At 42.6% G+C, this 22894-nt stretch overlaps 1 protein-coding gene across 5 annotated transcripts in view; it reads left to right on the top strand.

The window, feature by feature from the left end:
- Nucleotides 1-22894, top strand: part of iqsec3a (IQ motif and Sec7 domain ArfGEF 3a) — a 102172-nt gene that overhangs the window by 46646 nt on the left and 32632 nt on the right. For 3 of the 5 annotated variants that reach the window (XM_074625442.1, XM_074625441.1, XM_074625443.1), the window contains exons 3-4: nt 5511-6162; nt 14651-15918. In XM_074625442.1, coding sequence (XP_074481543.1) covers nt 5511-6162; nt 14651-15918 — 1920 coding nt within the window. Of the gene's footprint in view, nt 1-5510; nt 6163-6720; nt 7006-14650; nt 15919-22894 lie in introns of those variants that run through there. The other 2 variants (XM_074625445.1, XM_074625444.1) reach the window with 2 other exon arrangements.

Raw genomic sequence — 22894 nt, 5'->3', positions numbered from 1 at the left:
ATGCTCAGTGGCTGCAGTCAGCAGCACTGGGGCTCAACATTATCAGTGTTTACCCTCCATCCCAGTGGAATCACTCGCCCTGGTTGCTGAATACATTTTCAGATACAATGCAGCTCAAGTGTAGTCATCTGTCTATTTCGCCCATTATAGTTTTCAATGCAGAAGATATAGTTCCTCTAATGGATGCTGGATACTGGCATAAAAAACATGAAAACATGTTTCTCCTCAAGATTGCACTATTTTCTTTTATATATATGTGCCCATTGAAATCCAAATCATCATTCATTTAATTAGTTCCACCCATATTTAAAGGCATAGTTTGACATTTTGGGGAAGATTCTCATTAGTTTATGATTGTTTGGAGGGGCCCGACCCCTAAGTTGGGGAACCACTGGACTAAACTACTAAACTGTATTTAAAGGTCCCATATCGTGCTCATTTTTCAGGTTCATACTTGTATTTTGTGTTTCTACTAGAACATGTTTACATGATGTAATGTTAAAAAAAAACTTTATTTTCCTCATACTGTCTGTCTGAATATGCCTGTATTCACCCTCTGTCTGAAACGCTCCGTTTTAGTGCATTTCAACGTAATTGCAACGTAATTGCGTTGCTAGGCAACAGCTTGGGTCCATGTTTACTTCCTGTCAGCTAATGTTATTCACATACACTGCAACAGGAAATAAACTGGGACACATTTAGAATGTTTATGTTTAAAACTGTGTAATGATTTATATATTGTATATTTGTGACATCACAAATGGACGGAAACAGCTTGTTTCAAACGCACAATTTCTAAATACGGGCTGTGTGTATTTCTCCGTATATTGAGCATTTTGATAGTTTAACAGTATTTATATAGCACTTAATCCTGCTTCATAATATAAAAGACATGAAAATCTCACTTTTTACAATATGGGACCTTTAAAGGAGATTGCCCTCCCAAGAAAAACCACAGCATCAGTAGTTTCAATCAGTTCCCCTGAACTACATATGTTTACATTCAAGGACAAAGTCATCTAGCGGCCGTAGTAATTTTGACGTGTGCAAAGAAACAAGTCAGGTGACTGTGTTGTAGAGCGACAGAGTCAATGTAGGGAGGAGGTCGGGGTGGATGTCTGGTTCAACAAAACATCAAACTTAAACACGGGAGACAGTTTGTTTCCTGTTTCTTACTAACAGCGTTGTTGTTTTTTTTAAAAGCATGACCATGATCTTCCCATAATTTAATCATGCATTTATTATTGTAACCATGACGATGAAACTCTCCTAACCTTAAAGGAGCAACATGTAGGACTGACAGCTTGTGTTTAAAATGAGTAACAGCAGTCAAAATGAGAAACATTGGAGCTGTCGCCCCGCCGCTCCTCCGGTGTGACCGATAGCAAGTTAGTGCACGTTTTTTTGCAATTTGAGGGTTACCTTCTAGACATTGTCGAGTTAGCCTCTGGCCAGCAATATTCTTAATCACTTCACCGGCTGTGTGTCTCAAATACTCGCTGCCTTGATAACCCAGGTGCACACGGACCACAGCGAGATGTGCCGAGGCTTATCAGGTCGAACATACTGGCTGCAGCATTGTTGTCGGAGAAGCCGGGAATTCAATTTAGCATGTTTCCTTAAACTGATGATATATCATGGTAATTTTATGATTTATTACAGTAAATATATTACATATTGGTCCCATAAGTATACAGAATCAAAATGTGTCTTCCGCCACTGCCGAACAAAGGGCCTGTGCTTATACACCCACATACATAGAAAGCAGATTAAAAAACTGCATATGAGAACATACTATATTCACACATACTCAGCATAAATATGTTTCATATATCCCTGCAATGCTGCAAAATGACACACAGTTGCAGAGGCTGCACATATGGAAATTGTGTGCAGCCAGAAGCAGAATGAAAACCTATATATCCTCTCACGCATCTCGATTCAAATCAATGTTGTATTGTGGGTTGTTGCCCAGGCGATACGCTAAATAAACGACACACGGCACCAACACACAGACCTGAACACACAGTAAGCAGCTTGTTAGCGATCATGGCAGAGAGACATGAGCATAATTATATTCTGTATGGAACGGTGGAGGCCGCCGCTCTCATCCGTCTTCAATGCTGACGCATGGAAAGATGAGAGGAGAGAGAGAGAGGCAGCATCCAGAGCTTGTCTCCGCCTCGTCAGTCATGATGTTGACACCTGGAACCGCTCAATCTCCTTACCTGGTGGAGGACAGACTGGCGGTGTGTCTGTGTGTGTGTGTGTGTGTGTGTGCAACAGGGACGGTTGGACAGAGAGGATGACAGGGAGCTTGACAAACTGGATGAAAGGAATGAGGATGAGAGAAGTTGATATGCAGAGACGGAGTGTGAGTGACAGACTTAGAGGTTGGAGGAAAGTGAAGCCGTCGTTGAAGCTGTTGACTCTATGCTTTACATAAATATACACACATGCATATATTAGTCATTTTATATGGTGATTTTTTTTTACTGTGTCCCCTCATAAATAATCCCTTTTGAACACCTTATCCACCAACTTTTTTTGGTTCCCTTAAATCCAGCTGCACGTACTGCAGCCTATTGGTTGTCAGATTATCTCTCACCAGAACAAGTGCTCCCGCAAAAATGCAAATGGGAACATTTAGATTCACAACAATGAGCGGAAACACTGTGAGCACAGACGGCAGGTATACGGCTACAGAACGTGTCTTCTCCTAAAAGAAGGTTGTTTTTTTTCCAGGGCGCTTCTATTTTTCGCACAAGCAAAAAAGCTCACCTGCAAGCTGAGTGTCGGAACATCAGACTTTATATCTCTATTCATTATTCATTACTCATACAAGCTCTTTTTTTAGAAGTTGCAGACCCAGCCATATCCCCCGCTAAAGATACTTTCTCCCCGAGCTTATGTGCTGCCATGTGTGATGAAAATGAGAAGTGAGCCTCCTGTGCAGGAGGAAGAAGAAGAAGAAGAAGCAGACGGGTCTTTTTTTCAGATTGATACACATTTTTATTAATACATGCATTTATATAAGACAGCGAATTTTAGCCACAAATATACATTAGGCAGGTATGTAGAGGTGTCTCTGAAACTTCTGCAAACACACAGATTTCTGTTTAGACTAAAAAGTTAGTCGTCTCTTTGAAGCCTCCTCTTCCTCTGGGGAGAATCCTGCCGACGTTCTGCTGCAGCACTCTGCATACGGCAGCCTGAGTGTCCTGATTTTATGCTCACTGGCTCCAGTCTTATCACCGTATCCAATAAGAGGGGGGAAAAAGTCTTATCTTAATCTGGGTAATAACATGTCGAGCTGTTATCGCACTGTCAACTAGTGTGTAAACCTGGCTCGAACTCAAAAGGATACTTCAGGAAAATTGGCTGGTACTGAACACGTCTGAAGCAGAAACATGTGCAGAAAATTGTTAATAATTTATTATTCAGATGATTGATGATTTATTTGTGCATACAGCAGGATGGCTCTACAATGTCGGTCCAGTCTGAATGATCTCAACAACTATTGGATGGATTGCCATGACATTTTGTAAAGACATTCATGGTGCCCAGAGGATGAATTCTAATAAATTTGGTGGTCCTTTGACATTTTATGTAGCGCCACAAGCAGGTCAAAATTTTCATTAACAATGGTTTCCATATATCCTACTGACTTGTGCCACCATGAGTGTAACTTTTCGTGGTTTTCAAGTGAAACGTCTCAAAAACTTTTTGATGGATTGCCATGAAATTTAGTGGAAACATTCATGTCCCCACCAGTAATGACTTTGGTGATCCCAAGCACCATCATGTCACAATGTCAATACAAGGAAAATTACATTCCCATTAGCCTCAGCTGTACTTTGTGTTTAGCGCTGATTATCAAATGTTGGCATGCTAACACGCTCAACAATTCTCTTGTTGTAGATGCCTTTCATAAAAGGCCTGCCTTATCAAAATCATACTTTATATCACATCATATCTTAGGTAATTTAACAAAGACATGAGGCATGATGATGTTTCATGTTTTGGTGTTCTCGCTATACAGTAGGCTCTTTTCACAGCAGCCATGTTGACATGTCATTGCAGTGTAAACACAGGTGTAAAATAGGGAGGCCACGCTGAGGAAATTTTCCCACTGGTTAATAAACTTGTGACAACGCCGATGTTACTGATTACACCGGACATTTTACAACAAAAGATGACGTTCAATATATTTAGAGTGCTTAGTTGATCTTTAACTTTGGAAGGCTGTGTGTCTGGCTTCTCTGGTCAAGCTTTTTTGTGCACACCTGCTTTGACCGCTCCATCCTCCACACGGCTTCATACCAAAAGTTTACAGATTGCCTCATTAACGTTATGGTTCCCTATTAGCATTGGGTTTAAATCCAAAATATTGCCAAATAGGCACTTTTGACTCCAAATCCCTCCAAACGATGGTGGGCGCGGTGGGCAATTAATGTAATTGGTGTATACCCGAAATCTGTGTAACCGGCAACACCGTGGCAAGCCTAATGTAATTGATCAAACTAATTATGGTCCCATTCTGTTTATGGAGTCACAGCCATTCCAGTGAGCCAGCATGTCGAATACCCAGGCCCTGACCCACCTAAATGGAACAGGGCCATAATTAATGTTATTAATTATACCTATGTTCATCCTGCGATGAAATGTCAAAATGGGCGCTGTGAAAAGGGCCTATTATGGAAGTGCCTTTTAGTTGAAAGATAGTTTGCTCTAACCTGTCACTGCTGATAGCACCAGCATTACACAAGAGCCTGTGCTGCAGAGCCAGACTTATATTATGACATCATCTGCATAGAAACAACATTACAGCAAGTCAGAGACCGATTGGAGTGATTTAACTCAAGGCCATCACGTTCTTATGGGACAAAAGACACTGAAATGCAAAGACAGAGACAAAGATAAACTAAGAAAGCTGCAACACAGAAAAAAAGAGGCTTATAAAAGACAGGAGAAGGAGGAAGAGGCTCCAACCAACACACTGAAACACAGATTCCCACCTCCCTTTCTTGTTTTATTATACCACAAAAAGCTACCTCCCACACGAACACTCATACATGCAAACATACAAGCACACATACAGTCTAAAAGGCGTAAAGACATTTGTATTAGCTGCATGACTGTCCCCCATGTTTGTGTGTGTGTGGGTGTTGGGTGTGTGTCACTATTGGCTGTCAGCTTTCTTGTTTTTTCACATTTTCTCTTCTGAAGATTTTGCTGAAATAAATAATCGCTCTTGAACTTTTTTTTTTTGTACACTGTGGTTTTGTCAGCTGTACATTTTTACTTGGTGTCATTGTCTGTCAGTGTCTAGACAGACAGGAGAAGCAGACAGAGCAGAGCATGTAGACAGGTGAACTGGCCCTGCACACAGTTGGTAGCAGAGTGACAGAAACTTCTTACCACTAATCCCAGGCAGCCTGGAGAAGAGGTCAGAGCTCACCACGGATGCAGCAGCAACCTCACTCTGCGTTTTCTCCTCCTTTCTGCAGCGATGACCTTTCTCCAGACTCGCCTATTGGGGAGGAAGGGAAGGGAGGAGAGGGGGAGCTGCAGAGTGAGGTCGAGTCACAACAGCAGCCCGAGCAACAGCAGCAAGAGGCTCAGCCACAGACTGAACCGCCACAGCCCCAGTGTGAGCCCCAACCACAGACTCAGCCAGAAACCAAACCTCAGCCAGAACCCGAACCTGAACCTGAACCTGAACCTGAACCTGAACCTGAACCCGAACCCGAACCCGAACCCGAACCCGAACCCACACCGGAGCCCGAGCCCGAGCCCGAGCCTCAGCCCGAAGTCGAGGCTTCGAGTGAGGAGGAAGCAGCGGCAGAGGACGCCCCCGAAGCTCCTTCGCCTTGCAGAGAGGAGCACACAGTGGTGGAGCAAGAGGAGGAAACGCTGGAAGAAGTCGAGGAGGCAAAGGGAAAGCAAGAGGGAGAGGAGGCGCAGCCTGAGCGGTGTGAGGGCGAGGCAGCACAGGAAGAAGAGGAGGAGGAGGAAGGGGGAGGAGCAAAAGGAGGTGGGGCGGGGAGGAGAGCCAGCCTGCACCACACGGCCTCGCCCTTGAGGGTGCAGCGCAACGGAGCCGGCTCGCACTCCGCCACCTCCGACTATGAGCTCTCGCTTGACCTCAAAAATAAGCAGGTAGGGTTGTGTTGGGGACGGGGGAGGGCGGGTGTGTTGTTTGGGAGGGCGGCAGGTACAGTAACCTGGCTTGTGTGTATTTTGTACGTCTTGTGGTCTGACATGTTTGTGGTGTTTCTGTCTGAGGAGGAGGACTTATGGTTTTGGCGGAAAGGCTGGTGTTTTGATGGGATTTTTTATTTTTCGTCGTTTGTCGCATTGATCCCTATTGGCACTTCTAAAACTAATGATGAGCTTCCTTTTTCTCCATTATCATGAACCATCATTGTCATCATTTCATCCTCACATGGTTTTGTCTTCCACCAAATTTGGATTGTGAGTTACTACGTAATTCATCCCCAGGTATTTTACTGCTGTGTTGTAATTAACTGGAAGTAGAGCGACTCATGTAAGTTTTATACACTGTATTATTTTGCCAACGATGCTTACTCACGCACACACACATCAGGGTAAAATAAAGACAATGTGCAAACAAGCTGCGTTTGTATCTGCATGAATGAAAAGCCGTTTAATTTGTCTTTCCTCTGCTGCTCTATGAGATCCTTTGGATGATGAAAAGCCCCCATTCTCCATGAAGAATAAAAGCATGTGACTGTTATCCGTTCTCATCTTATTACAGCCAGTTAAAACGATTTTGTCTGATATGTCTATGAACTGTGACTGTATTCAAACATGCATTTCCATGTTCTCATCCATGTTTGTGTTTTTATCACGCTGTTTCATCAGGGGCTTGGAAATCATTACATCATCATCTCTCATTTCAAGAACCATCAAACATTCGCCATCCGTTTTTCATTATCATCCATCTAACCGACATTCCTCAGTCCATGGATCTTCAACCAGGTAAGGCAGCAGAGTTTGGGTCTAACTTGTGCGGCTCCCCGTGTGTTCCTGATCAGTTTTCGGCAACTTGAATAAAAATATCATTAGAGCTTAATGATTTTTATAATTGCTAAATAGTTTAAAGGGGCACTACACTGATTTTTTTTAAAGGGACACTGCATCGATTTTGCACATGAAGTTCAGTTTACCCGTCAAAAGGAGTACCACACGGCCCGAGAACGCCGTTGTATAATGTCTTCTGTGGCTCTGAAAGGGAGCTTTACAAAGTTTGAAGAAGTAACCCTGATGATGTCATAAAGATGTCATCAGGATTATCTTGGGTCTGAGGTTGAGACTTTAAATTGTAACTTGATTTGACTGTTTGCATTACAACAGGAACTGTGCGGTTTGAAAGAAGTGGGCATTTATGAGGCAGTAAGAGTCTAATGGCATGCAGGTGTATTGCATTATGGGAAATGGAGGATTCAGTGTTTTTGGAGCTTTAGGGACTACAAATCAGGATATCTCAGCCGTTGCTGCTTAAATTTTGACCATTATTGTTTTAATCTGTCTTGTGTGAGTCCCAAAACTGAATAGAGGTTCAATACTAAGTTGTTGGAGTCGTTTTTCAAGCAGAAATGCCAACTTTTTGCAGATTCCAGCTTCTCGATTGTGTGGATTTGCAGCCTTTCTCTGTTTTATAACATTTAAATTGATTATCTTTGGATTATGGACTGATGGTTGGACAAAATAGGACATTTGAAGACATCACCTTGACCTATGGGGAATTGCGATGGTGGCTATTTTCCTTTAATCGACCAAACATTTATCGTCAGATTAATCGACAATGGAAATATTCCTTAGTTGCAGCCCTAAATATAACAATTGCACATCATGCATGTTCTTTTGTGAGATTTTACAATATTTATGGATTCATTTGTTTCTTTATGGAGGCATGAAGGTTGCGTCCACCTCCCTCCTTTAAATCTTGACTTCCATTACTGTCTGCAAGTGACACATTTATCAACAGCCCAGAACAATCAGTGAGTAGGTATAGTCACCCTGGTGTTAAGTGTTTCTCAGCCTCAGGGTATCAAACTGTGAAATCTGTCCGTGTCATTTAGATTGTGTTCTTTTGTGTCACTATTCGCTTAAATTCAGTTGGCGAGAAGAAAACATGCGAAAAATGCAAAATGAGCTTCTGGAGCATTATGGTGGATGTGTGCTAAATCCTTCTTCCAAGCGACTGGCCATTGAAACAATTGTATTTGAGTGAGATGTTGCTTTATTTCACTCTCTGTCAGCTCCATTTTCACTCAGTTTTGACTTCATTTCCTCACTCATCGCTTACCTATTCAGTACTAACGGTTCTTTTAACCTCAGCTTCTCTCACCGCCATTCTCACTCCTTTAATCTCTCATCTCTGTCAACAATGCTGGAGATACGCGATCAGCTAGATTGATCTTCTGTCTGTACAGCTGGGGGTGGAGGGGCTGGATGCATCCACAGATCAATGTCAGGGTAATTGGATCTGCAGGGCGATACCTTGATTGCAGGGGAGGAACCTCATGACGAAGTCTTTGAGTGTTAACTCACTTCAACCTGAGCGTTCAACCTCTAGTTCAACTTCTTTTTTTCAAGCCGGTTTTAATTTAGAACCTTATTGAATATCAAATTATGCCTTATAGTAGATAGCTGGTAAATGAACATGGTATATTCATGCCATGGGCAATTTTGTACACTACATTAATATGCATTTCCTTATGTTTTCTTCTTCTTCTTTATTGAGATAAACAAAGTACAAATTCCTTATACCTTAAAAACCACAACTAATGCACACATTTTATGGTTCACATAAGAAAAGGCAACAATTAATTATTATTATTATGTAATATATATTAATATATATAAATATATATTCTTATAGGCTAAGGATTAATAGGAAAACATATGGAGTCCTACTGTTTGACCTCCTTTGTGAAAAATGTATGTTATCTTCTAGGATAATAGTTTTCAGAATGATATTAAATGTTCATCACTATGGAAAAAGTTATTTCAAAATAGTGTCACAACAGGGCAGCACCAAAATGAATGAACAAAAGTCTCTGGGGAGCTAGAACAAAAGGTAGCCTACAATAATCTCTTTTCATGTTTCTGTCAAGGAATATATACAATTATAGGTTCCTTGTTTCCGTAAGTGAACATTCAAAGAAGACCAGTTTGTTTAATCTCTGATTAGAGATGTAACTCCTGCTTAAATCACCATGAGAAGTGAGCGATAAAAGGGACAATTTTAGGGGTATGTGTATATTTTCTGATCTTAGAAGTACAACAATAGTGTGCCAAAGTGGATGTCAAAATTCAGCCACAAATTGAATCTGTTTATTCCACCAGCATTCAGACTGGTTGTCTCGAAGGTAACCCACAAATTGCTATATCTGATACCACCAGTTCAACATTAGTCTTATCAACTAGATAGTTAAAGTGATCTACAAAATAAAACTAAACAAAATAAATGTCCTTTTAAATTGTTAAGTGACCAAATGTTTCTCTGACTATCTGCATTGCCATTTGCAGTGAGTCCTCAGCCAAAGCCTTAGGAACACTGTTCTTCTACACTGTTTAAATAGCAGTGACAAATTTACTTCAAAGTTGTTCATCAAACGGAGAGGTCTTGGAAAAGTAACTGCAAAGTGACTGCAAAGCCTTTTGGTTTTTTTATAGGATGATGAAGTGATTGGTGATGAGACCTGACTTTAAAGACTGTAATTACTGCTAATCTCTGCTTGAGTAATTAAGGTGCCCATGAATCAAAAAGGAATTTATCTCCATAAAGTGAAACATTCAACGGTGAAACATACTCATAATTAGACTTAAATGCGCAAGCGACATGAAGACAAGGAATATCAAACGAGGGCTAGTTCGATAAGTTTATTAGCTTTGTCCTAAAACCACTGATGCATAAAGGCATGGATTGTCTGATGACATTATTCAGTGGGTTGCTGCTGTATCACCTCGTAGTTGTTTTACCTCTTCAATGAGACTGTATTTTTTCCTGCGTCAGAATTAGTCTTTCAGTAACCGCTGACCTTTTCCAACTTTGGTCAAGGATGTCTCGGCTTAACGGATCACCGTCCTCTGACGACGTCAAGTCTTTTGTTGTCATCCTCATTTTGTAATACAGTCAGCATTAGTTGTGTCCCAGTTTTGCAGTTATATAATCATCTCATTAATCATGCAGATGTTTCCGTGCTGTAAGACAGTGTGCATGAGCATGAAGGCTAATAATCATGGCTTTGCTTTTTGCCCCTTATTTCTGCTGCATGTGAGTTCTGATTATCTGCTCTTTTACTTACGAACATCAGTCTTTTCTTGCACATTTAAGGGAGAGACTGATAGATTTATGGTTAAAATCATAGATTAATAGAGAGGGCTGTGGTATTCTGTGAAAGCACATTTCCCAAAATGTTGAGCAATTTCTTTCAATTGGTAGTAATTTGTTGCTGTTGCTGACTCAGTGACAAACAAACAAACCGTTTCACCAACTAGTATTTTAAATAATTACTATTTTACATGACATGTAATGCCAGGTTATCTTAGGTAATTCTCTTATAATGCTCCAAATAAGAGCAGAGGACAAAAACCATGGCACATGACTCTTAATAGCTTCAAGAAATCACAAAAAAAAACACTCTGCGTATTGTACTTGTGGTTGACCTTTTGTTTTGAGACACATTTCCATTTGAAGCACAACCATTTCCAGACTAAAACACATTCCTTTTCCAGAGCCTCTGGGTATTAATATTTCATATATAGACAAAAAAAAGTCCCATATTTCAAGCCACAATATCCACCATCACTATCTGATGCTCAATATTAGCCTTTGCTCCTAAAAAACTCGCATTTGAGCACATGTTTCTATTTCAACGTGACCATTTACCTCAAATTTCTATACTCATATTAAACCCCCCTTATTCTGGATAAATATCCTATTTCTATGCTCAAAGATCTAATGTCATTAACATATCTTTATCCATCCTTGATAGAAGAATTACACCTTTTTCCTCTCAGTAGTATCTTCACAAGTATACGTGGAACTGCTCACTGCAGTGTCGTACCACTGGTTTGTTATCCCCCCTCGTTCAAAGGGGAACATGAGGTCAGCATGGTGCTGATCTGCCCCGTCCAAATCGATTTACAGACCCCCGGTGGAACAGAGCAGTGCCATCACCGTTCTCTCAAACCCCACTGCGTCTCCGGAATAATCTCTCTCCATCAGCGCTTAGTGAAGTGATCAGAGGCAGAACTGACAGTCGGCTAATGGGGGGGATTTTCAGCAGTGCCACTCTTGGCGTGGTCATCCATCTCATCACCTCTTTCTATATCTTCTTAACTTCCCCTCAATACGCTTGTTTTCTTGTTTCTGCAGTGCTCTGTTCATCCATCTTTTTGCCATTTCTTTGTCCTGCCCTTTTTTTCTCTGTACAGTGGTCAATTCCAACTAAGGATGTGCAGGTAGCCTATAAAATTTTCATGTATCTATGACGACATGAATATAAAATAATAATGTGAGAGGCGTCGCTCATAGCAATGAACCTACAGAGGATGATCGCTTGAATCTGCAGCTTCCCTCGGCTTTATGGAGCTTTAGGGTCACACGTGCGAAGTCGCAGCCTCAACCGATAGCAAAGAAGTGTGTGTGGTCGACCCCACTTGGCATCGCCCACGTTCAGCACGAATATCACCTCATTCGCTTGCATTAGCGCATGTGTGACCGTGCCCTTATAGCGAGTTTCAGCTCGTTGATTAGCTGTTAGCCCGCAAATTTACTGTTTTGGTTCACTCTCATAGCGTCGTTGTAGGCTATAGCTGTTCAGGCTGTTCTCGTACACGGTTAATAGCTATACCTACAAAAAGTAATGCCCTGTAATTCGTATATATCCCACAAAAATTAATTTGTATGCAATCCATCGTGAACCAGGAAGTATAAACGGCGACCGACGCCATGTAGGGAGGAGATCAGGGTTGGATGGGTGGGTCAAAAGACACATGACTTTCGCCCAGGAAATCGCTGTTCGTACCCTGTGTGAAACCAGAAGTCAACGTTGATTTATTTGTCACGTAACTTCCGTACTTAAGTTACACCACTTCCTGTGTTATTTTAATCCAAAAAGCGATCTTTCCCTAAACCTAACTAAGTCGTTTTGTTGCCTAAACCTAACCAATTAGTTTCCTGTGAAGACCGAAGTTTATTTTGAAAAGACTGGAGCGGAAACTGACACGTGTGTAAACATGTTGCTGAAAATTCGTAGCAAAACGCTTGAAAGATATCATACGAAACGTTGTATGAGGATATGTTACGCTATTATCAGCGGAAAAAGCTTTAAAAAAACACTACACTACCCGCTCAGCACCAGACAGACACAGTTAGTGACTAGCTGGAGAGCAAGGCGTAGCATTTAGCAGCTTTAGTGCCAGATATTTCCCTCAGGAGTTGGTAGAGACCAAAAGCAGAGCTAAAAGAGAGTGAATATTGGACTTACATTCATAAGTAATGACGGTAACTTTTGGAGGTATTGTTACCATCAGAATGTTTCACCGTGGTAGTTAAACCAGAATAGCCTACAGATATACAGCACATCTCTAATCCCGACACAATCTCAGACTGGCATGAAATCCTGTCCACTTTACTGTCTCCTTGCTCCATCCATCATGTTCCAGCTCGTCGTGGTGGCTGTAATCTGAATGGCAAAGTGTATCAGATACACACTCTGAGAGAAAGAAAGCAACGTGACCCAAATGCTTTATTCATCATCCCCGACCCTGCTTACGCAGAAGGCAAAACAAACAAGCTCGGCTGCCACATTCAATCAAACGCAGCCACGCTGACGGCCCGTTCTCACCACCAAGGGCACCTCTGCAGTGGAACTCTTTGCGGAATTTGTTTTGATGAGGGACACCTTTCTGAATAATGAGATCATATTACCTCTTTGAGAAAAAAAAAAAAAAAAACCTACACAAGGTGTATTTGGAGCGCAGTCATGGCGATACGCCTAACCTTGTCATTTCAAGAGTGTAGTCACAGAACAATCCAGATTAAAAAGCGATGAGTGTTCCGGCTGAGTTCGACCAGTCTGCGGCGAATGAGAAGTCGCCATCAGCAGATACAGTAGAGCTCCAAACCCGGCGTCCTATTCAGAAAACCACCTTAATATTCTCAGTTCGTCTCACTGTGCTCGCAGAGGCTCTGCAGTGAAATGTAAATGGAGTAGATAAGATGGATTTTCAGTGTCATCCCACTTTTCTAAAGAGCTTTGTATGTGATCCCGTTCCTCCAGTGACAACGGCGGAGGCTGCATCTTGTTGAACTAACCACTTATCACAAATTGCAAACCCTCGAGGCATTACAGCCTATCAGGAGGTGGTTGGGTGACTTTGTCCGGCGCTAAAGTGAAAGGGAGATTAGCAGCTGAAAGTCACATTTTGATCCTGCGTGGCCACGGTAACTGTTTGTTCAATTGCATTTGAATTTAAAGGAAGGATATGTCACTTGGACCACATTAATCCTCGTGTACACACCGGCTTGATACACGAAAACACCGAGGGAGGGAACAGCAAAGATTTCTACTTCCTAGAAGTGCTATTTTTAAAGCGCAGCATATTTAGAACATGCACAGAAGGTGACGCTGCTCTTCTGTCAAAGCCGAATCCTCCTCCACACTCGTGACCTTGATACGGTTAGAACAGAAACAGAATTACATCCATTGATTTAGTCTGAATGAAAAGGATTTCAGAGTGACTAGAGAAGATAAGAGCACTTTCTGGGCACTTCCAAAGATACCCACACCCTGATTGTTCTGGGAAACTCAAAGAGGTCTCATCCAGCGTTTGAGCTGCTGCCAGATAAGAATGGCTATATTACATCTCTATCTATTTCCCACAGCATTTGAGCAATTTTTTTTTTTTTTTTTCACAGGCAAGATTAATGGCTTGTTCAGTTTCAGACAATTTAAAGTTGCGCGAAGGAGCTCTCTGTGGGATTCTCGGAGATTATGAGTTCTATTTGCCGAGGAAATGAACGGTTTGTCCAAATGCCATGAGTCAGCCTTTACTGTGTTCTCTCTTTCAAACGCTCGCTTTGACCGAACTGTATGTAGTTTCAGTGCACACATCACAAGGCCAGCTTGCAGAATAGAATTACTGAACCATGTGAGGATATCATTATTTGCATATGGAGGACTTTAATATTTGGATTTTTGCCTGCTACTTCCAAAAATTGGACGACCCTTTTCATCTCCTGGGATTTATTTTTCATTTCCAACCACAATTATCCCATTCCTCTTTTAATGCCCAGCTCATTCATTTCCCACCCACACTCCACCTGTTTTTTCACACCGCTATTCAACTCATATTCATCTTCCATGCACCACAGTGACCGGCAAGAGAATATGAAAAATGCTGAAACACCGGCAGTGACCTTTTCAGAAATATAAGCATCCAGGGATTATGGGAGTCCTTGGCGATGTTTTTTGTTACCTATCTGTGTGTATCTTGTCGTTTTTCTGCATTTTCTAATCAGTGTGCAGCCATAGTTGTCATATGTGATTGAGCCCAGACAGTTCCAGACAAATTAATTATTTTCCTTTTCTATCCTTCTTTCTTCTAGATCGAAATGTTAGAGCACAAATACGGCGGCCACCTCATCTCCCGCCGTGCCGCCTGCAAAATCCAGACCGCCTTCCGCCAGTACCAGCTCAGCAAGAACTTCGAGAAGATCCGCAACTCGCTGCTGGAGAGTCGCCTGCCTCGACGCATCTCCCTGCGCAAGGTCCGTGTGCAAAACACGGAGGGTTTCTCCGCTGAGCGGGCCCTGGCCGAAGGCTGCAACTTGACAGGCATCCCGTTGGTGCGCTCGCCATCTCTGCCCGCCACGGTCGGCGGCTCCCTGACCGACCTGGAGGACTCGTTCACCGAACAGGTGCAGTCGCTGGCGAAGTCCATAGACGACGCGCTCAGCAACTGGAGCCTGAAGACCATGTGCTCGCTGCAAGAAGGAGGCACGTATCAGTTCAGCGCCGACTCCTTCAGCGCAGCAGCAGCAGCGGGAGTAGGAGGTGGAGGAGAAGGAGGTGGCGTGGGAGAGTCGACGATTCATCAAGGCCCGGTGGACCCGAGTGACCTGTCGAGAAGTGCGAGCAAGCTGATGATGGCGTTCCGGGATGTGACGGTGCAGTTCGACAGCCAGAACTTCCGCGTTTCGTCTTCAGTCATGGAGTCGTCCACCGTCACCGTCGGCAGCTGCGTCCAACAAGAAGGAGCTCCCATCACTGTCACATCTACTTCCACAACACCAAACTCCACTCCAGCCTCTGTTCCTCCCATCTTCTCACAAGAACCCTCTCCTCCCCCTGCAGAGCTCCACCCAGAACCCATAGATCCTCCGCCGCCCCCTCAAGAGCCCCCGCCACCCCCAGAATCAGACTTCGAAGAATACGAGCAGGATGTTGAATTCCCCGCTCCTCCTCCGAGTGAAGAAGAGCTCGGGGAGGTGGAGCAGCCTCTCCTAACCCCTCTGGATAAGATGGCTGCTCCTCAAAGCCCAGAGGAGGTCGTGGTGGTGATGCCACCAACCACGGGGCCCCCTCACGCTGCTGCTCCACCACTGCTGGGGAGCTCGCCCATGGCAGAGCCGCTGGAGGTCAAGCGGTGCGGCTCGGAGACAGCAGATAACAGCTCGGAGCAGATGAGCAGCAGCAGCACGTCCACGGAGGCACGCTCCACATCGGAAGCCTCGTCCAAGGAGGCGCTGCAGGCCATGATCCTCAGCCTGCCACGCTACCAATGTGAGAACCCCGCCAGCTGTAAATCGCCCACGCTGTCCACTGACGTCATGCGGAAACGCCTCTACCGCATCGGCCTCAATCTCTTCAATGTGTGAGTAGCCACTGCATTTTCACACTTCTGATGATTCTGATTACATTTTAAATCAGGCCTTTAGTTTAAGTACCCCAGAGTAGGATTTCAAAATTATCTATTCACACATACACATGATGAAATGGTAAATCCAGTTTCAGCATCACACTAGAATGAGAAGTGCTGGCGTTGTCAGCTAATCGGGGACCAGTAATGTGATTGTTCCTCTTGGACGGTGTCGAATTTAGTAAATAAAAGATACTGTAAGTACAGTGAGATTTATGAAACAGTCTAACAGTACCTCCACCCCTCCTCTAAGTGCTGTATACCTGATATTTGATGGGGCCCTCTGGGCCCTCTGGAGCAAAGAAAAGCACTTTTCCTCACAGATCCCCATTGTGCCGAAAGAACAAACAGAATGAAGCCCAAGTCCCGAGCTAGAGCTGAGGTGTCTCCTTTCTTCTCAGAAAGAAATCAGAGCAGGGATGAATTATTGACACATGGGAGCTGTGTGGAGATTGATTTGTAAGAGGAAAGGAATGAAACGAAGGAAACAGACATATCCAGACATGGTGGAAATGACAGTTGGCTAAGCCCCACACACCCCGTAGATACTGTTGCTATGCCTGTTGCTTTTCATTCTAGCACAGCACATATAGTAGCATATGTAAGTTTACAATGACTATGTTTACATGCACGAAATATTCAGTTTTTTGCCTGGCGAACACAGCCTCCCTCTTTCATTCTTTCAATAACCTTGAAAAGGGCGCTGTTGCGATATTTGCATATATCCAAAAACTGTTGATATCCAAGTCTTTCATAGTTTCATCTTCCAACCAGAAATGTATGCTTTTCTTTTGGGCATGCATCTCTGCAAATTGTTGGCTAGTTGGTTTGTGTACAAAGAGCAGAGATGGCCGTTAAAAGGCAAGAGGCGGTGTGTCGCAAACTGCGCTAACAACTCTGATTGAGATGCATATTCTGCATGCGCTGTATACATGTTCGAAGAATGCTCCTAAAACTTGAATAATATCGTCATATCCCACATGTCGTAAATTGAAAATGCGCCACTGAGCAACTTTCCAACTCTGTATCCAGTTCTCTTTATACATCCATGGAATGACATGCCAGTCTCAAAGTTCGTCTTAAATGCCAAGAACCCATACTGATACAGGTAACTCTGTAACTCTACTTTAGGCCTATACCCAACTCCCACTGCATTTGGCTTCACAAAATTGTCAGCAGAAGAAAAACACGTCTGTCTTGAAAAGACTTGTTTTGTGTTTGCTGGTTGCAGCTTTTTCAGCCGTTGTGAATTCAGTTCCCCCCACGCTGCCTAGTGAAGAGTGACAAAGTCAAAACCAGATAAGAACTCTCCAGGACGCGCTCTCCAGACAGGTGCAAGGTGGTTACACGGCAGCGAGAGATAGGAGGGGGAAAAGTGTTGCCATGGTGACGACTGTGCGGCGACTGAATCTGTTGCATTGAGAGAAACTCTTGAGATGTGTGTCAAACTCACTCAGAAGAGGGAACGCCTGGTGAATTAGGACCTCAAGCGAGTTATCATACATATTCAGAGAACACATTTTTTACATGTTACACAATGCATATGGTACATTTATGTTAACATTTGTTTCAGGCTATAAAGGCAGAACAAAATCTAATGTGGGAACCCTGATTTTATTTGTTAAACACTATAAATTATCCTTTTTATAAATGTTTGTGACATGTGATATGACTCTTTACAATGTGCTAAGCAGCCAACAAGCACACTCGGAAGGAAGGAGATTTACCATATGCTCTATTAGCTTTTCACCCAGGGCACCCTAAAGGACCTAAACACCCCACACACAGTCCTCAAATAGACTCACATATATTACAAGTTGAGCCCAGCCACTGATGGAGTTGCTGGGTAACAATTAGTTGGAATACATGAGGGGTGAATCCAAAAAAAAATGAATGGCAACGATCCACAAAGCCTAAAAATTCTCATTAGTCGTTCTGCTGCGAGTCGTGAATGTAATTAAAAGTTCCTTCAGCACTGCGTGAACCGGCACCTTGGGAACTGGAATGAAAAATTTGTTAACATTTCAATCCAAGTTTCTTTTGTCCCCGCCACCTCAACCATTTCTGCAGCAGCTCCCATTGCTTTCTAAAATATCCCGCTTAGACGGAAAATACACTGTGTTCCCTTGGGTGCAAAACCACTACAAGATTTTTGTTAGGATATTGCCCCAATTAAGCCATCTCATACAAATTTAGAAGATTGGAGCCCAAAAACACACATTATCTTTTTTTTTCTCACTGCCAAGCTCTGCAGCGCAATAAAAGTGCACAATAAAGCCGATTAACTTTGACTCAAAGCTGGAGCGTGACACTGAAAACAAGAGGAGCAGAAACGAGCTGTGCAGTTAGTGGAGAGGGAATAATCACCAGGGGGAATGAACAAAATACAGGAGATAATATAATGGCCTAAAAGAGAGTTATGAAGTTGTCAAGTCATTTTCAGTATTTATCCATTTCAAGAGGCAAAGAGGGAGGTGGATTATATAAAAACTGCATTAAAGGTGCATTATTATTTCTAAAATTAGATAACATCAACACATCTGTTTAGGAAATCTCCTGAAGTGCATAAAGTATTAGAGATGTATTCCCTTGTGCACATCAACAGCAATGTCAAAATACAGTTAAACTACTTAAAGGAAGGAGTTATGGTTTGGCAACTTAAACAGGTTCGAGTTGAGTTCAGAATTTGCTCAAACGAGGAAAAAACGACAACTAAAACAACAGATTTAAATTAATAAAATGGTTAAATTAAATCTAAAGTGAAAACATTAGAGTAGATAAGTATGACTTGAGACTTGAACCCGGACATCCTCTCTTTCCAAATATTATTAGACTGTCGGCACATGTAAAGTAACACATGTAGAAACCATAGACTGTGTATAAGAAGTGGATGTAGTCCCCGGTTTTGTGGACTGCCATTTTGAAGCCTCAAGTTTCGGCATTTTGGCCGCCGCCATCTCGTTTTTTTGCAACCAGGAGTGACACGAGAGGGTCGAGTTAAGCTGAAGACATTTTTTAGGAGACCGAAATGTTACAATTAACTTTCATGAACTGAAAACACACTGTGAAAGGGTTAAAGTTGTAAAACAAAAACATGGACAACACCGAGGTAGAGACCTGTCAATCACAAGGTAGCCACGCCCTAAAGCATGCCCTGCTTTATGGTCTATTTGACTCTAAATGGGACCATCATTTACTAAATGAACATCATGCTGTATTGAAGAAGACTTGAAACTAGCGATTGAGACCATAAACTAATTTTCTCATAGACTTCTATACAATCAGACGTCTTTTTGCAACCAGAGGAGTCGCCCCCTGCTGGCTATTAGAAAGAATACAAGTTTAAGGCACTTCAGCATTGGCTTCACTTTTCAGACACCGGATGTTGCACACTGGTAGAAGGACATGATGGTTTTGTGCTACTTTTAGCTACACAATTCCTGCCAGTTAGAATAAAAAAAAAGAAATCACTTGGTCAGACTCTATATTTACTATTCTCTGTAGGCTATTCATACATGTCCACTTTGATAGCGTCACTCTGAACAGCAGCTGGAGTGACAGAGCAAGTTTGGCCGTAGCATTTATCTGTTTGTTCAGGTTTTATTTGAAACACTTCTCAGATGGGCAGTGAGGGCTGTACATACTTGTAATGACTGTTTAATTGGAAGCTCCCAGTTTTTTAGAAAATGACAAGTTTCATTGCCTTTTTCTATATTTGCAAACCCCTCTTCTCATTCCCCTGATCAAACACCTTGAAAGATAAGCTGACTTTTAATAAATTGGCTACAAGGGAAGAGAGAGAGACAGAATGAGGAAGGGTGAGCAAAAAAAAAAAAAAGTACAGAGAGAGAGAGAGAGAGAGAGGGCAATCGAGCTTGAGGCTTATTAGTTCCACCAGTTCATATCCTCCCTCTAATACCTGCGCTGTTGTATCCTTTGCATCTTAAACAGGGCTGTTTGCTGTGGGCTAAAACTTGGGTATTGCTTGATCATGCGGGCAAATAAAAGCGCACACATTTGCACACAGTTAGGTAATGTAATGTTGCAGCAGGTGGTCTATGCACCATCTCAGCAGGGGGGGGAGTAGGAAAAGTAGGGGAGGAAGTAAATTAAAGAGAGGAAATGTCGGAAGTTTATGTGTGCACCAGCCTGGCAAAAGAATAAAAAGGATAGTGAGTGATGGAAATTGAGTGCAAAAGCAAGAGAGAGGGGACTGAAAGAGACACAAAAAAGGTAGAGAGGGGTGACCACTTGATAAAGTTTCCACCTTGAGTGTGTAGGGAATAACAATGACTCCATTATGTTGAGGAGAGAGTGTGTCAAGGACGCCGCCGTCACGCAGGGGAGCTGATAGCAAACCTTCAACAAGAGAGGTGGAAGGATGTGACATTAATGACATATTCTTGAGTAGATTTCTCTTTCTGTATGCATGGCTTGGCTTTCCCATTTCATACCACCGGGTCAGACATAGCAGCAAAAGCATTGACATCAGAGCGAGCTCTCGGCGGAATCAGATCGACTCCCCCCCGTCATGCATGAAAATGGAGCACCATCATGAATTAAATAAAAGGTGGCATGAGAGATATGTAGGTGATGGTGTGGAGTGAGGCTGAGAGAGAGAGAGAGAGAGAGAGAGGCTGAGTACATAATGTCAGGGAAGGCTAATTAACACAAAGCCTGCCCAGCTCCTCGAGAGGGATAACCTGACGCCAGGAGGAGAGAGCTCTGCAAAACTCAGCGTATGTACGGGGTGTTCGTGCTTCCTTGTTTGTGCATACACAAACCTCGTCCGTATTAACATTCTGCCCTCGGTGCTAAATGACCTAGCACATAATTACAAACTCCGAAATCCAGATGGCGAACAGAGAAAGCATTTCTAATTTCTCTTCTCTTCTGCAGTTGTTCTGCAGGTGGTACATGAAAAGACTGTAGAGTAGCTTGACTGATTAGACAAAAAAAGAGAGAAATTACAACTTGATTAAAATATGTAAGATATGTGGAGTCAGCTGTAACATCTCAATATACTACGTGTTGCACGCGCACATGCATGCATGCGCTTATGCAAGGCGTTTTCATCAGGATGGAGGATGATTATTTCAGCGCTTAGCCGCTTTCAGCGCCACGGACAGAGCCTCAGCTGACGAACAATTATGTTTTGTCCCCCGAAATCCACCTAGTTTATTTGAAAACTGCTTAATAAAACTATAAACACAAGGATTGCATTGACATATGTATTGATCGTCAGATACTGTACCTTTTAAAACTAAACACAAGGTATTTGTCAGTGTGCACAAGCGCAGGCCAAATGGCCAACTGGAGCACATTGTCTGGCAATTTTCCTTTTTTCTTTTTTTAAAACAAGGTATACATCTCTTTGTGGCCTATAAATAACTTTATAAGCTATAACATAAAAATAACTTTCCACCGCGCATGACTGAAAATGTACTTCTGATTGTTCTTTTTTGTTGCCGGGTACTTTACGAAGAAATGAGTGAGCCTTTTGGAGCTCTTTAAAAAAGACCGACTTTCTCTTCTGGCATGACAGCTAACCATTAGCATACTGACAGGTTGATGTTTATGTTTTTATATTGGGTTAGGTCATAATGAGTGGGACAGAACATGATGAATGTCTGCTTAAGTGCTGAAAACAAGTATAATATTATAATTATTATTATTTTAATTGTGGTGAACCAAGACAATTTGGAAGTGACTGTTGAAAACAGGGACATTTAAGTGTTTTACAGATATTTGATGGGACCCCGGATACCGTGAAACTTGAAATCGGGACAATCCCGGACAAACCGGGACATTTGGTCACTGTAGACAGAATGCTATAGCAAGCCAAACACTTTTTGCTAAAACTAATGAATAAACACCCCAAATAGTACGATTTAGTCAACTGAACATAGCCTAATGGATAAACGGTTAATAGTTAGTTAGCAAAGTACAGGATAAATAGTTGAAATGTTCAGCTCCTGCCATTCTAAATAGTACTGTATAGGCTTAAATGTGAATTTGACTTTGACATCCCGTTTAAAATCATTTCAAAATTCAAACGAACACATTTATAACATGACGTGTCGATGAAGGGGTTCATGTGAAAGGGCTCTCAGCATACATTTGACAAGGTTGCAATGCTAAACTAAGGAAGGGAAAAGCAGCCATATCTGTATATTCTCGCCTTTTTCAGCAAATGCTTGATGGACAAGAGCAGCGCTTTGCAAGCAGCAAGTCCACGTCAGTGTAATGATTCAGGGTTTTTGAAGCGTTTACAGTCACAGCACACAATCGTGTTACCACTCAGAAAAATTATGCGCAGGGGCGCTAACCAGCCATCAATCCATCACTGGTTAGTCATGAAACAGAAATGTGTGCAACTGGAGAAACATGCAGTGCTGACAGTTAAGCGCTTGTAAAGGCCATAAAATACAGCTCTGAGCTGACGGCACAATGTGCTCGTCTGAAATAGAGCTACAATAGAGGGCCAATAAAATAAAAGTGGATATCGAGGAAGTATGTATTTATGATGGGGTGAGAGTCCATGATAGAGAAAAAAGTGTGTGTGAGGGAGAAAGACGTTTGGGCATGACATCTGGGTCCTGTCTGGCACTGTCACTCCTGCACTCACTCCTGTTTTATGTGTCTTATTATGTTGCACTGTCTCTCTTTTCATGCATTTTGAACAACCAAGCCATGCTTGTGATTGTCCTCATCGGACAGTCTCGTTCTGCACCGCTCGTCTGAATCTATCCATCTTGTATCTCCTGCATCATTTCCTGCCTTTCCTCCCTCCCCCCACCCATCCACTTCCAATTGCGAATAATAATCACCATGTGCGATCCATCTGTTGTTGGACAAACATCAAATGAGTGATATCTGCCAAATTCGTTTGGCGCGACGTCACCTTCGGCTGAGAGGGCGAGCCAGAAGC

The sequence above is a fragment of the Sebastes fasciatus genome, chromosome 23, assembly GCF_043250625.1.
Source record: "Sebastes fasciatus isolate fSebFas1 chromosome 23, fSebFas1.pri, whole genome shotgun sequence".
NCBI classification, from domain to species: Eukaryota; Metazoa; Chordata; class Actinopteri; order Perciformes; family Sebastidae; genus Sebastes; species Sebastes fasciatus.
This window is presented reverse-complemented; position numbering and strand designations above follow the sequence as displayed.